Genomic DNA, 16,154 nt, shown 5'->3' on the forward strand with positions numbered 1-16,154 from the left:
TACCCATTCTGCAATCTGTTAAATAAAGTTTTCATTCATGCATGCATTCATTCATTCATTCATCATTCATTCTGTTTGACGTGGAAATGGGCAAAGACACAGCTCGTCACGCTATTGGGCGCACATGTCACATGACCAGAAACGTATGCCAGAAATGCGGCTACGGAAAGTATAGACGCGTTATTTTGGCAGCCACCGGCAACCGTGGTTTCCGGTCATGTGATCATAACAAACTGTCTGAGGCGCCGTCAGATTTTGCCGCGAAAACGAAATTTATTTTCACAGCGACCCAGAAGCCATTGACAACATAACGAAATAATATACCATTAATTAAACGACACGTTACGTCGCGGTATAATACGCACACGTGTACGTGTTCTTGAACTTCGCCGAGATGTTCTGTGAGAAAGCGATCGAGCTCATCAAAGAACTGCATCGGATGGGCGACGGTCAACTGCCCGCATACAACGTAAGTGACACACTGCTAACTTCACACACAAACATTTACATTTAGTAATTTAGCTGAACGCTTTTATCCAAAGCGACTTACAAGTTGTCTACACCTACAATAAGTCAGCAGGAAGGGTACAACTCTGGCAGCTAAGGAAGAAACATCAAACTGTTGAAACGTGGGTGCTACAGACTTCATATACTATAGACAGTAGTATAGACATAGCATGATTGATTGATTGATTGAAAACTTTATTAACAGATTGTACATTGGAGGTGGTTGGGTGGGGGGGGGGGGGGACTGTACAAGCAAAGCTGTAGCTAGTAATTTAGGCAAGGTAGATGGTAGTATCTAGACATATTAGCATAGTAGCTAAGTAATATAGGCAAGGTAGATTGTTGTAGCCCCTTTCGTGACTGCGGTTTCACGAAAGGGGCTAGGTAGATTGTAGTATCTAGACATTACAGGTGCAGCTCAATAAATTAGAATATCGTGGAAAAGTCTATATATTTAGCTGTATTGATGCAGTCATTTGTGCAAAAGGAGCCCCAACCAAGTACTGAGTGAACATACTTTTCAGAAGGCCGACATTTCTCCTGATGAATTGAAAATGTGGGACCCTGATGTAAACAAGACGAAAGTCTTTCTCTGGTCTGCATCCCCTTAACAATTGTGTGTATTGAGCTGTACTGTATTGTACCCATTCTGCAATCTGTTAATAAAGTTTTCAATCAATCAATCTATATACAAAAGAAAAATACATACATTTTTTAATTTTTTATTGGTGATACAGAATTTTGGGCTTTCATGAGCTGTAAGACATAATCATCAAAATTAAAACAAATAAAGGCTTGAAATATTTCACTTTGTGTAATGAATCTATAATCTACGAGAGTTTCGCTTTTTGAATTGAATTACTGAAATAAAATAACTTTTCCACGATATTCTAATTTATCTAGCTGCACCTGTATTAGCATAGTAGGTATGGTAGTAATATAGGCATGGTAGATGGTATAGACATATTAGCAATAGTAGGTAGTAATATAGGCAAGGTAGATGGTATAGACTATAGACATATTAGCATAGTAGGTAGTAATATAGGCAAGGTAGATTCCTTAGTAGCAAAGTACATAATAGTAAAAGAGAGTACGATGGTCACTTTGGTCAGTATACATTTTTTCTTCATTTCAGATATTGTTTGAAGTGAGTTTTTAGTCGAACACTAACACTTTCATCCTTACAAACCTGTAATATCAGTAAGTTGTTTGGGTGGGCGGTGGCCGACTTTATACCAAGCATTAAACTTGAAAGTCGATCGACTTCATGTTTTTTTCGCAGGAAGATGGAATTCGCCAAGTCCTGGAGGAAATGAAGTCATTATATGAGCAGAATCAAAGTGACGTGTGAGTCTGGAGTTTAGCTAACTAATTACACCACGTTACACACAGAAATATGGAAATAAGTGTGTGTGTAGACCCTCTAGTCTACCTCCTAGGCTACCTCGTAGCCTACCTCCTAGTCTACCTCCTAGGTTACCTCATAGCCTACCTCCTAGGTTACCTCATAGCCTACCTCCTAGTCTACCTCGTAGCCTACCTCCTAGGTTACCTCATAGCCTACCTCCTAGCCTACCTCCTAATCTACCTCGTAGCCTACCTCCTAGGTTACCTCATAGCCTACCTCCTAATCTACCTCCTAGCCTACCTCCTAGGTTACCTCATAGCCTACCTCCTAGGTTACCTCATAGTCTACCTCCTAGGTTACCTCGTTGTCTAGTGTATGTGTGTTTGTGTGTGTGACAGTTGTGAGATCACTTGTTGTGTTAATAATGAATGATACGACTGGCAGGTGAAATAGTATTGGTGATCTTGTGATCTCTCTAACATGACTCTTTAAAGCAACGAAGCCAAGTCTGAGGGCAGGAGTGAGCTGATCCCAACAATCAAGTTCCGTCACTGCTGTCTGCTGAGAAACCAGCGCTGCATCGCTGCCTACCTGTAAGTCCACCTGCTGTGATCCGTCTGGTCAGCCATGTCACTGGATACCATTTTCAATAGCCTGCATGTTGCCTAAAAGTTGATGACGCATGCCAAGACTTTAGGAGGAAATGGATATCATATTTGATTAGTTTAGATTAAAATGTATTGTCGTCAATTTTGGGCCATTATAGCATGCTGGTTTTATTGTGCACATACATTCTGGTTCTGGATGTATGTATTTGTGTGTCTAGTTACATCACAACTTGTGACATCACAACTCAATTGTTTTGTCAGCTATGACCGACTCCTCCGCATGCGAGCTCTGAGGTGGGAGTATGGAAGTGTGCTTCCCCCTAACATTCGCTTCCACATGTGTGCAGAGGAGGTGAGTTCTCTCTCTCTTCCAATATGTTTGAATCAGGGCTAGAGAATGGGTGTCCATCTTTTAATGAAAGCATGTTGCACGTTGGTGCTCAGTGGCTCAGGTGCGGATCATCAAATCAGGCTCACCACATTTGATATATATATTTTTTTCTTTGCAACTTGGCTAACAATTACTGCATCATATCTTCTCTTGTGTGAGTAGTTGCAATGGTTCAACCAGTACAAGAAGTCTCTCGCCACGTTTATGAGATCTCTTGGAGGAGAAGAAGGACTGGACATCACACAGGACATGAAACCTCCTAAAAGTCTGTACATAGAGGTAGGAAACAAACGCTTCCTAACGAGAGGCACGTTTTAATTTTTTTTACCGCTACTCGATTATGGTGATGTGTTGTATATGAATGCCTGTTCTACCTCGTTGCTTATGCTGGATGCCACTTATCGTGGTGTGCTAAGATTCATTACTGGCTGTAGATCTCTCTCTGCATTTTGTACAATAAGGAAGGTTGGCTGTCCCTGCCTGCTCCTAGGCTTCATCATTGGTACATCTTCCTCTATAAAGCATTACTTGGACTGTTACTAAATATATCGTGATACGCTGAGTATTGCGGAATTTTCTTTTTATCAAATTACATTTATTACCTTTTTTCAACTGCAAAGTAAAACTGTCAACATGTTTTATCTAATAAAATAAAGGTCAGTCTGTTCATCTCACTTCAATAATTTTTATTGCAGAACATGGTTTTTATGTCAGGTGTTGCTCGAAAAAAGAGCTCTTTGAGCTCACGCTTCTTACCTGGTGAAATAAAGGTGGAAACAAATAATAACGAGGCGCGCTGAGCTGTTTACCTGCAGTGTTGCACGTCAGCAGCAGTCTACGTGTTTATGAAGCTAAGTGACACCTTTTTGATAAGAGCATCCTTCTATGAATTTAATGCCACGGTTTTATATTACAGGTGCGCTGTTTAAAAGACCACGGGGAGTTTGAAATAGACGACGGAACAGTCATTCTTTTGAAGAAAAACAGTCAGGTATGTTCAAGTCCACATCGATCTCTTAAAGCCCCAGTCCGTGATGAGTACCGCAACCAGAAATGAACAATAGGAAAGGATACGTTTTGATTATGATCCTTTTCTGGTGGATTAAACTGCTGGGGTCAAAACAAACCAAAGGATAACAAGTCTAAAGTCAATTTGAGGATAACAGGGGGGGTTAATATAATATACCCCATATTTATTTTTTTGATCCACTTTTTCTCCCATCCCAATTTCGTATTATCCAATTCAACCCTCCCCTGTCACGGACGCTGTTTCTTGCCTCCCACAAGCCGGCTGCAATGTGGACTAAGTCATACATAGCACAAGTCCCCTCCGGTACTTGAGGTAACAGCAGTCGCATCTTTTCACCTGCGCAGCTCGATCTCTCAGTGGCGAGGAGTAACGCGTGGGAGGCTCACGCTGCCCCCGACACTTCCTGATTCTACTGCGCAGGCGCACCAACCGACCTGTAGGAGTCGCTGTCCACAACGCCCGATCCCCACCCATCAGTTTCCCACCCCCTAATACGGCCAATGTGTATTAGTATGGACGACCAGCTAAACTGAAAGCAAATGTAGAGCGCTGGGCTCGAACTGACGAGCCCAGCGTCTCCAGCATTTCGTGGCGAGCGCCTTGCCCACTACGCCACGTAGCCGCCCTATATACCCCATATTTATATGGTAAAAAAAAATAAACTGATTGGGCCTTTATGCACATCAGTCAATTAAAACATCTCTCTCTCACCAGCATTTCCTCCCACGGTGGAAGTGTGAGCAGCTGATCCGACAGGGAGTCCTGGAGCACGTCATCTCCTGAGTGGCCCCCCCCCCAGCAGAGTCCGCCACGGCAGCTGAGCGAGCGGCTACGTCCCCGAGGGGTGATCTGGCTGCTCAAAACCTGTTTTTATAATGTGTGACGATGTCGTTGGTTTGGTGTCAGACTCAGAACGTTGATGTGTTGCCACCGCTTGGACCAACTCCAATCTAACCTTCCGAGTGTCACGCATTTACCCATGATGCACCAGGAACAACCCTTTCATGCGTGTGTGTGTGTACACAAGACTGGAGTCTGGTTTACAGGTAGTTTGAGAACATTTATTACACGGGTCAGTTTTTACATGGAGCATTGTGGAGTTGATTGTAGTGCAGGAAAATAAATCCACAGCCGACATGTTAAGTCTTTTTTCTTCTTCAAAACAATGACGTATATGGTTGGATAAGAAAGGGACATGATTTACAATACTTACAATAATATCCTTCAGTATTCACATAATTTAGAAATCAAAAGGCTCAACTATACAGCAGTGCATTTAGATTGGAAAGAAAATGTGCAGATTTTAAGAAAGGGTGCAGATTTTAAGAAAGGGTGTCTGTATCAAAGCTTTGTCTCGCTAATGCTGTGCTTTTGGTTGAGATCTTAACGAGGAGCAATGTCATTAAAAAGGTTTAACGTTTCCTTTGATTCATTTTGTGACTAAATTACATTTAACGCACGTTCTCATCTCATTCTACACGTGCGGTACAATCTCAAGCAGATCAGCTTCTAAGCACCTTATTGGTTCATGATGGTATCTGGAATGTTATTGCAGATTTATTATGCCTTTTATTTGGTCCCAGATATCCCACTGACTCGGGAGTTAGTAGGTTGGGATACGTTACTGTGGAGCGGCTTAACCCTTTCACTGCCACACTACCAAAGGGATAACCCTTTCACTGCCACAATACAGAAGGTTAATCCTTTCACTACCACTACAGACTGTTATGGTAGTGAAAGGGTTAAGAGGGTAATTTCAAAGAGGCAGGAACAGTTAACTGAAAATATAGCCAATGTTTCAGAGATGTCAAATCTCTAGCATTCATTCTTATCATAAATGCAAATTGCCAAGAAAAATAAATCAACCCATATCCTCAGTTAGCTGCCAACTAGGGATTGTGCTCAATTCACTCCCAATTAAAACTTCAAATATTGAAAAACATTGTCATGTCCTTTTTTTTCAAATATTTATTTATTTTCTTTATAAAAAAAATACCTACCAGAACAGTCATATCCAGCCTAATTAAGGACGTGGGTTTTAAAATTTCAAATATTGAAAAACGTTATGAGGAGATCGTCATATCCAACCTATTAAGTAACATAACTGGGAATGAATACTCTGTCATTAATAAGCAAATTAATTGCAGTTAATCTTTATTTTGATTTGACTGAATTGAGCACAACTCCGGTGTCGTAGTTCTGCCTCGATTGCTGCTCCTCGCTTGAACAGAGACAAGAATTCTTCAATACATACAAACCTCTGATTTGACCTTAAAAAAAAAAAAACTCACGTTGAGAAATACAATTTAAAAAAATATAATTATGTTACAGAAAACAAAGAAATGTACATGCATAACGTTAATACCCTTGTGGCTGAAACACTTCAGACTTGCCGCCATACTCTCCTAAATAGCCGCTTGTTTGCGTTCATGTGTAGCTCAGTGACCAGGAGTTGACGACACTGATTCTGTTACGTCACTTAAAAAAAACAGTAGAGCTGTTGCACACCTGGGCGCAGGTAGACAGGTGCAGGTAGACGGGTCACACCTGGGCACAGGTCCAGGTAGACGGGTGCAGAGAAGGACACAAGGAGCTCCCACACAGCAACATCTTCAGAAAACCTGACAAAGGGCGGCTGGGTGGCGTAGCGGACATTGCGTTCGTCACCAATGCAAGAGACTCCGGTATCGAATCCCAGTCTCAGCATTGCCTTCAGCTTTTGGCCGGCCGTCGTACTGGCTCATTTGGCAGAGTCAGCGGGTGGAAGTCGATGGGTGGGGATTGGACGTTGTGCACAGCGACTCCTACAGGTCGGTTGGGAGACGCCTGCACAGCAGAGACAGGAAGTGGTGAGGGTAATGTGAGCCTCCCATGCCTCGCCAATGAGAGTCCGCGCTGGCAGGCGAAAAGATGTGACAGGCTGCCTCCTCGTGTGCCGGAGGGAACACGTGATGCAAGGCTTCTATCCTCTACAACCGACCAGTGGGGGGCATAGTCGAGCAACGTTCAAGACGGGGGAGGGGAGAATTGGATACGAAATTGGGATGGGAGAAAAATAGAAAAGGAGAAAAAAGTGGATAAAAAAAAAAGAAAAACTGACGAAGGCTCCTTGTACCGAAATGTTTCCAATAAAAAATTAACTGCAAGTGGACTTGTGTGCTGGAGCTCTTGTGTTTCCTTGTACACGTCACTTAGGATCTGACTGCAGGTCAGTTGGTACACGTAACTTTATGTACTGAGACTGATGAAATACTGAGGTTGGGATTGAAGCACAAGAGGTTCTTCAGTCTTTTGGGGGAATAGCGTTGTGCTTAGCAGCAGGTTCAGGTGTCACTACGTGGCCAGGGAGACTGGGGTGAGGGGTCACTACGTGGCCAGGGAGACTGGGGTGAGGGGTCACTACGTGGCCAGGGAGACTGGGGTGAGGGGGTTACTACGTGGCCAGGGAGACTGGGTTCAGGGGTCACTACGTGGCCAGGGAGACTGGGGTGAGGGGTCACTATGTGGCCAGGGAGACTGGGGTCAGGGGTCACTACGTGGCCAGGGAGACTGGGGTGAGGGGGTTACTACGTGGCCAGGGAGACTGGGTTCAGGGGTCACTACGTGGCCAGGGAGACTGGGTTCAGGGGTCACTACGTGGCCAGGGAGACTGGGGTCAGGGGTCACTACGTGGCCAGGGAGACTGGGGTCAGGGGTCACTACGTGGCCAGGGAGGTGGGGGCGATCTTGCGGAGCAGCTTGTTGAGGGAGGTGATCTTCTCCTCCAACACAAAGTTCCTCTTCTCTGCGCCTTTCTGCCGCTGCTCCGTGACCTGCAGAGCCTTCATGAGCTGAGAGTTCTCCACGTACAGGTCCTTCAACAGCAGGTCAGACTTGGAGTTCTTCGCCAGCTGCAGAGAAACGACAGAACAGAGGAATTCAACTTCCACATCAGGGTCCTTTTTGGGTTTGGTTGCTTTTGCTTTACCCTGCTGTGGGTTTCCTCGTGTATAACATGAGGACGTTTGGCTGTTTGATGTATCGACTGATGTATCGACTGAGCTTTGTAATAATAATCTATTATTTGTATAGCACCTTTCATACAAGAATTCCAGCCTAAAGTGCTTCACATAAAATAGACGGACATAAAATGTGCATAAAATTGGCATAATAACTTAATTTAATGTATTTGAATGATTTTTAATTATAGGCCTATTTCACACATTCTATGAAATCAATACATCCTGGAAATCATCTCGCGACCCCTCTAGAAAAACTAAGCACAAAAACATCATTCAGAATGGTATAATGGGATCTCTGAGGAAGGGAGCTGCCATTTTTTTCAGAGGGAGTGGCAAGCTTATCCAGCTAACTTAAAGGAAAACTCCAACATTTTGGGAAATTAGCTTATTTGCCATCTACCCTGGAGTTAGACAAGAAGATGCATACCGTTTTCTTCTCTGTGCGTGCAGTAGGAGTAGGAAGACGTTGGGAACTAGGCTAATGGAGGAACCTACTTCCAGTGACTGCCGCTAAGCTAGGCTAACGGTGCGCGTCTTCCTACTCCTTACTGCATGCACAGAGAAGAAAAAAGGTATGTATCTTCTTGTCTAACTCCAGGGTAGATGGCAAATAAGCTAATTTCCCAAAATGGAGTTTTCCTTTAAGTAAGCCGGAGCAGGTTCAAATGTATGGATCTGTTGCTATAGTGGATGTGCGTGTTGAAGATCCTACCTGGTTTGCTAACAGAAAACCAAGACAACATGCATCACTGAGGTTAAGTCTGTCTGTATTTCTCAAGGTGCATGTAGTCCTTTCCTGTGGACATTTATATAAAACAATGGTTCTGATCGACTGAAAACTAAAATGTCCATCCATGCCTGCCCTAATTTCCCTGAGGGATTACGTATATATCCATCCATCCATCACAGTCACCTGTTCCTTCAGCTGGTTGACCTTCTCTTGAAGCATCATCCTGAGGCTCTTCAGCTTGGTCTCCACCTCCTCCACCCTCTCCTGCATGTTGGCCATGACCGCTTCATACTGCTCCTGTTAGGATATATAATTTTTTAGATCATCCTGGAAATATTAGGTAGGAACATGATCTTCAATAGAAATCAATGGGCGTCATGTGTCCAAAAGAAAACCTGAACTGCTGTAATGAAGCAGGGGGTCTACAGTACCTGCTGCAGGCTGATGTGGTCTACAGTACCTGCTGCAGGCTGAGGTGGTCTAAAGACTAGGGCTGGGTGATAACGATAATTATCGCGATATATTTTAATAATAAAAATAATATCGATAATTAAAAAAAATATATATATAATTTTCTTCTTTTTTTTTATTTGTATTGTGACCTACAACAGGGCAGCTTTAAAACCAGAAACTTACAATAATGGCTTTGCTTGTCCAAATGACAATACTGACCAAATTGAGATTAATTTTTCTCTTGTCCATTTATTTTGTTTGCTTTCTAATTTAAAATACAGTTTGAAACCGTCTGTACACAGTAGGCTATGTGTGCTGGCAGAGCTGGTCTCCAGTCACGAGTCACGGTGCACATGTGCGGTGGTTTGTCCACCAAAAAAGCGTCAAAAGATAGAAAAGAAACTAGCAGAGCCAGAACTGTTCAACTCCCCTGGAGCCACAGCCAGCAGAGAAGCCGGTTTACTTTTGCTTTCAAACCAGCTGCAGCCTGAGAACTGCAGTGTGAGGGGATGTAACACTAAAGATGGCGGCAACGACAACGAATTGCTGCAAAATAAACATACATTTGTTGTTTAAATAATAATATATATTTTTTTATCTTTATTTTTTTTAATACTAATACAAATATAGATAATTATTGATATCGAACAATATGAAAAATGTTATCGTGAGATATCGTGATAACATTTTTGGCCATATCGCCCAGCCCTACTACAGACTAGTACCTGCTGCAGGCTGAGGGGGTCTACGCTGCAGGCTGAGGGGGTCTACAGTACCTGCTGCAGGCTGAGGGGGTCTACAGTACCTGCTGCAGGCTGAGGTGGGCGCTGGCCTGCTGAGCCTGTGTCTGCAGGCCCTCCTCCAGCTGTTGGCTCCTCCGCTGCTCCTCTGCCAGCAGAGAGTGGAGCTGCTCCTGCTGCCCCCTGGACCCTGCTCCCGCCTGCTCCCGGAGCCGTTGCACCTCCCGCGTGTGTTGGGCCAGCGTCAGGGTCAGGGCTGCGTCTGTCCTCAGAGCCTGGAGACAAACAACATGTACGCATGATGCTCCCACGTCTCAACTTCAGCCTCCTTTAGCCAACTTACATTTAGTCATTTAGCTGAACGCTTTTATCCAAAGCGACTTACAGGTTCTGTACGACAAGTCAGCAGGAAGGGAACAACTCTTACAGCTGAGTAATAATGTGCATCAAACAGTGCTGAAACCTGGGTGCTGCAGTGTTGAGTGCATAGTAGACGTAGAGACATAGTATTGTAGGTAGTAATATAGGCATGGAAGATTATTTAGTGGAAGAGTGTATGATAGTAGAAGACCGTAAGAAGGTTAGTGTTTTGTTTTGTTTAGTCTTTCATTTCAGATATTGAAAGTGTGTTTCTAGTCGACGGCGAAAGATTGGTCGTGTTTCGGCTGTGGTGGGAAGGAAGTTCATACCATCATTGTGGAGCGACGAGCGAGAATAGGCGGCTTCTCTTTGATGACCCTCCCTAAAAGGTAGACTCTGTAATGTCGTCACACAGCGACCTCTAGGCGAAAGAGCCCCGCTTGGTTGTTTACATATTTAGTTTTGGTCTGATGTGTGGGTTGGATTTCAGTGGGTATAGATGAGGGGTTGCTACTCCTACCTACACCCCAGACTACCAAGAGAGGTCTGGAGACATTCACAGTATAATAAGTTACTAAACTCCAACCCACCCCTCAGACTCTACCAAGAGGGGTCTGGAGACATTCACAGTATAATAAGTTACTAAACTCCAACCCACACCTCAGACTCTACCAAGAGAGGTCTGGAGACATTCACAGTATAATAAGTTACTAAACTCCAACCCACACCTCAGACTCTACCAAGAGAGGTCTGGAGACATTCACAGTATAATAAGTTACTAAACTCCAACCCACACCTCAGACTCTACCAAGAGAGGTCTGGAGACATTCACAGTATAATAAGTTACTAAACTCCAACCCACACCTCAGACTCTACCAAGAGAGGTCTGGAGACATTCACAGTATAATAAGTTACTAAACTCCAACCCACATGTCAGGCCAAAACAAAATAAAAGTAAACAAAGAGCAATACCAAGCGGGGCTCTTTTGCCTAGAGGTCGCTGTTTGACGGCATTACAGATACTACCTTTAATTGAACTGTCCAAGGTCATAATCACATGCATAAAATACATTTTATGTCCATTGTCTTAAAGGGGAACTATCTTATAAATGGCCTTTTTGAGTGTTTAGCATTGTTTCCTAGCTATGTGAACTTATATTAATATGATCTATGTCTCAAAATTCTCATATTGGTGCATTCTTCCAATTCTCCTCTCACAATATTCACCCTCACTGAACTGAGTCGTTTGAAAATGTGCCTATATGTGATGTCATATAGTCACTGCTGCATGTTAATGTTCAGGGGAAGACGATGACCCGCAGTGGTTTAGGAGCCCAGGCTCAAAACAGCTCGAGATCTTGAGGTAGAAAAATGCTGTTTTTGAGGACTTGATTAGAAATACAAAACAATGAATAAAAAAAATATATATATTACAGAGGTGTTCCATAGACTCACAGGAATTGTGTAAAAGTGCCCAAATAGTGAAAGAAATAGTAAAATAGTTCCCCTTTAAAACCTTGCCAGGATGGGACCCAGACAGACCGTGGAACCCAGTCCATCACATACGTTCCTGAGCCCTAGTTTAAGGAACCTGGCTGTAGGTCACTCACCTGGTCCTGTGCCCTAGTTTAAGGAACCTGGCTGTAGGTCACTCACCTGGTCCTGTGCCCTAGTTTAAGGAACCTGGCTGTAGGTCACTCACCTGGTCCTGTGCCCTAGTTTAAGGAACCTGGCTGTAGGTCACTCACCTGGTCCTGTGCCCTAGTTTAAGGAACCTGGCTGTAGGTCACTCACCTGGTCCTGTGCCCTAGTTTAAGGAACCTGGCTGTAGGTCACTCACCTGGTCCTGTGCCCTAGTTTAAAGAACCTGGCGTTCACTCACCTGGTCCTGTGCCTCTACTCTGGCCGTCTCCAGCTGTGTCTGTCTGTTCTTCAGCAACAGACACTCCTGAGCCAGCCTCTGGACCTCACCACCCTGGGCCTGGAGCTCAGCCAGCTGAGGGAGACACAAAACAACCATCTTCATCCATCCCTCCGTTGGCAAGAGGCAATTCTATAGTCTATAGTCATTAATCCCAAACAACTGGGATCATGTGAAATGTTGTATTGTATTATATTAAGTGCCACATGGATTCAGGCTTGTCCCCAGTCTCTTTTTTATAATTTTTTTATCAAAATTCTTTTGATACTGTATTTTACATGGATAAAACAAAACATAACACATAATACAAGAATAATAATATAAACAGAACACCAGACAATAATAATAATAACAATAGAATGACAGTAGAACAACAAAAATAATAAATACAGAACCTAACAATAAAAACAAATTATATTATTACAAACATCACAAAAGACATTAGATAGGAAATGGACCCCCCAGGACCAACACCCCAACCCCGCTGCGCTGCTATAGGTGGTCTTAACCTTCTTGACCGCTGCGACCAACAGCTCAATGCTAGCCTGTCATACTCCAATTACCCGTGCAGTAGAGATTTCCATAAAATGACATCCAGCAGTGTCAGAGACCAATTAATCATTGAGTTTCTCAGGTTCCTTCCACCTCATGGCTATCAGCTTCTTGGCTGCAGTAAATTGAGAATTATGAAATTAATACGTTTTAAGACTTTCCAATACCCCGCATATACCCTGGACACCTGAGACAGAGTATTGCCTGGTGGTACCGGTACCCTACCCTGTGGAGCAGATCCTGGTTCTGCTGCTGAAGGTTCTGGCACTCCTCCTGAAGCGCCACAGTCGCCTGCTCCTCGTGTCTCTTCTGTGCCGAATGAAGCAGCTCCTTCTCCCTGTTCCACCTGTCCACGCCGGCCTCCAGCTCCTCCACCTGACGGCCAGGGGTGGGAGGGAAAATAAATCAGGAAGGAAAAATAACGACTATTTCTAGTCTCTAAATCTATTAACAAAAACATCCAGAATCTCTAATGCCGCCAAACAGCGACCTCTAGAAAAAAAGAGTTCTGCTTGGTATTACACTTTGTTTACACATTTTGTTTTGGTCTGATGTCTTGGTTGGAGTTTAGTAACTTATTATACTGTGAATGTCTCCAGACCTCTCTTGGTAGAGTCTGAGGTGTGGGTTGGAGTTTAGTAACTTATTATACTGTGAATGTCTCCAGACCTCTCTTGGTAGAGTCTGAGGTGTGGGTTGGAGTTTAGTAACTTATTATACTGTGAATGTCTCCAGACCTCTCTTGGTAGAGTCTGAGGTGTGGTCAGCAGTAGCAACCCCTCCTCTATACCCACTCAACTCCAACCCACACATCAGACCGAAACAAAATATGTTATGCCGAAAGGGGGCTGTTTTACAGCATTACAGATTCTACCTTTAAAATCAATAAAGGTGTACTCAGGCTAAGTGTGCAGGTTCTACAAACACTGTGTTCTTCACAGGATATAGTTGCCTACCCTGCCCTGTGCTTCCTGTAACATCCTCTGGTGGGTGACCACTTCCTGTGACTGGGTGCTCCTCTCCTGGCCGACCATCTGCAGCTGAGATCGAAGCAGCTCCGCCTGAGAGTCCAGAGAACTGAGCGATTCCTGGAGCTTCTCTATCTGTTGGTGCACAGGTTAGACATGATGACGGGTTAGACATGATGAGACGGGTTAGACATGATGAGACAGGTTAGATATGATGAGACAGGTTAGACATGATGAGACAGGTTAGACATGAAGAGACAGGTTAGACATGATGAGACGGGTTAGACATGATGAGACGGGTTAGATATGATGAGACGGGTTAGACATGATGAGACAGATTAGATATGATGAGACAGGTTAGACATGATGAGACGGGTTAGACATGATGAGACGGGTTAGACATGATGAGACGGGTTAGACATGATGAGACAGATTAGACATGATGACAGGTTAGATATGATGACAGGTTAGATATGATGACAGGTTAGATATGATGACAGGTTAGATATGATGACAGGTTAGATATGATGAGACGGGTTAGATATGATGAGGACAAACACGCACGTATAAATGACCAGGAAATAAATGGCACCAAAACCCACCCTCCACACCACCCCATCCTCCACGGCACCCGACCCCCACCCACCTTCTGGGTCCTCTCCTCAGCCTCCCTCAGCATCCTCTCCTTGTCCTGTTCCAGCCACTGGTGCTTCAGAGTCAGGCTGGTCAGCGCTGCCTCCACCTCTGACAGGCGCTGGAACTGAGGAGGCAGATGAAGGACATTCATGAAGATCCAGATTGACGGGTGTCTTATCACTAGCGAGGACTACAGCTTCCTCTCAGTCTCTGAACAGGAAGTCCTATGTTAGAGCCCTCATTCTCCCCTAATAAAACAACCAATGAAATGAAAGAAACATACAGATTAAAATCAATATTTTTTTTAAGTTAAAGAATAATTCGGGCAAATGCCTTGTTAAAAAGAAATGTTTTTAGGCCCCTATTAAAAACCTCAATGGACTGTGGTGCTCTCAGATGATCGGGGAGGGCATTCCACAGCCGAAGAGCAGCTGAGCAGAAGGCCCGGTCGCGTGTCGTCTTTTACCAACAAAATAGCATTTTTCCACGATCTGATTGGCCACTGACGTTTCTGGTCATGTGACATCTGCGCTAATTGTGTGACGCCTGTTTCTATCACTGGTTAAGCTTAGGCACTCTTTCGAAGTTGGTTAAGGTTAGAGTTTGTCTTAGAGCAGGGCGATAGAACACCAGCCCTGATTCCAAACTCTAACCTTAACCAACTTCGAAAGAGTTGCCTAAGCTTAACCAGTGATAGAACTAGGCGTTAGGTAGTTTGCAGGCTGTTAGAGGCGGAAATAGGCGCAGAAACAGGCGTCACACGATTGGCGCAGATGTCACATGACCATAAACGTCAGTGGCCAATCAGATCGCGGAAAAATGCAAGTTTGTTGGTAAAAAACTAGACGCGGCGCGGTCGCCCATGGTGCGAAGGTGTGTCCTGTGTATGGGTTGGAGTGTGTGTGTGAGTGTCCAGAGCGGAGGAGCGGAGGGAGCGGGTGGAGGTCGGGGGAGCGATGAGTTCCTTTAGATAGGAGGGGGTGTTGCTGTGGATGCACTGATGGGTGAGGAGGGAGACCTTGTATTCAAACCTGAAGGAGACGGGCAGCCAGTGTAGAGAATGGAGTATGGGTGTGATGTGATCATATTTCCGCACTCTCATCATCAGGATCCTAGCAGCACAGTTCTGGATGTACTGGAGCTTCTGGATGCTCTTGCTAGGGATCCCGATGAGCAGTGCGTTGCAGTAGTCAAGCCTTTCAGGATATGAAATAGTGAGAGGTCAGAGGTCTATAGAGAGGTCTATAATGAGGTCTCCTGTGTACCTTGTCCTTACTGGTGACCAGCTCTCTCTCCAGCAGCTCCTTGTCATGCTGCCAGCCTGCCTGCAGGTGCTGCCTCTCTCTCTCCTGCTGGCTGCTGGTCTCGCTGAGCTGCCTCACCTGAGGTCAAGACAACCAGGGTTAATGATGGCGTCACGTTGCATCGTTTCCCGGGAAAGATTGGGGTATTAACACACCCTCCGTTAAAACGTGTTCACGTTTCACTCCACCGGCACAATCTGAGCACGTGCCGAACCCCCATCCCCCATCGGGTGACTTAATGGTGACGTAGCTTCCAATATATTAGTCTTGGGTACAGAGCAAAGGATATCTGGTCACTCTAGTCATGGAATAATAAATATATTCTGAAGCATCCATGATGGGTTCAGAGCTCATGGTGCATTTGATCCCTAGCATTAAGCCAGTTGGATCAGCAGGCTGGGGCCATTATGTACTACATGCGATGTCATGAGGTTGAATCCCACTCACAACCTATATGTTGAATGTTATCTCTTTGCCTTCTCCTGTACATTGTATATTCCTCTTTACTTACTTACTTTTTTTTTACTGTATGAAGCACACTCTCAGGGGCTCATACAGAACCAAGCATTTCACCGTAAAGTACGTGTATTTTATTGTGATATTTA

The 16,154-nt window shown here is 44.3% G+C and overlaps 2 protein-coding genes across 3 annotated transcripts in view; one reads left to right on the forward strand and one right to left on the reverse strand.

Moving 5' to 3' along the window:
• Positions 1-246: 246 nt before the first annotated feature.
• gins1 (GINS complex subunit 1 (Psf1 homolog)) lies at positions 247-7,346 on the forward strand. The gene is made up of 7 exons (XM_084322142.1): positions 247-469; positions 1,790-1,854; positions 2,350-2,448; positions 2,725-2,815; positions 3,017-3,133; positions 3,771-3,845; positions 4,599-7,346. The coding sequence occupies exons 1-7, from the start codon at positions 395-397 to the stop codon at positions 4,665-4,667; spliced, it is 591 nt and encodes a 196-aa protein (XP_084178268.1). The 5' UTR covers positions 247-394; the 3' UTR covers positions 4,668-7,346.
• A 174-nt stretch (positions 7,347-7,520) lies between these two features.
• The window catches only part of ninl (ninein-like), a 106,360-nt gene continuing 97,726 nt past the window's right edge, over positions 7,521-16,154 (reverse strand). For both annotated transcript variants that reach the window (XM_084322141.1, XM_084322140.1), the window contains 8 exons: positions 15,511-15,627; positions 14,256-14,369; positions 13,598-13,744; positions 12,867-13,016; positions 12,051-12,164; positions 9,874-10,083; positions 8,799-8,912; positions 7,521-7,774 (listed from right to left, as the gene is read on the reverse strand). In XM_084322141.1, the coding sequence (XP_084178267.1) occupies positions 7,583-7,774; positions 8,799-8,912; positions 9,874-10,083; positions 12,051-12,164; positions 12,867-13,016; positions 13,598-13,744; positions 14,256-14,369; positions 15,511-15,627 (1,158 nt within the window). In that variant the 3' untranslated portion in view covers positions 7,521-7,582. The remainder of the gene's footprint in view (positions 7,775-8,798; positions 8,913-9,873; positions 10,084-12,050; positions 12,165-12,866; positions 13,017-13,597; positions 13,745-14,255; positions 14,370-15,510; positions 15,628-16,154) is intronic.

This window comes from Notolepis coatsorum, assembly GCF_963971535.1.
Source record: "Notolepis coatsorum genome assembly, chromosome: 9".
In the NCBI taxonomy this organism is placed as follows: Eukaryota; Metazoa; Chordata; class Actinopteri; order Aulopiformes; family Paralepididae; genus Notolepis; species Notolepis coatsorum.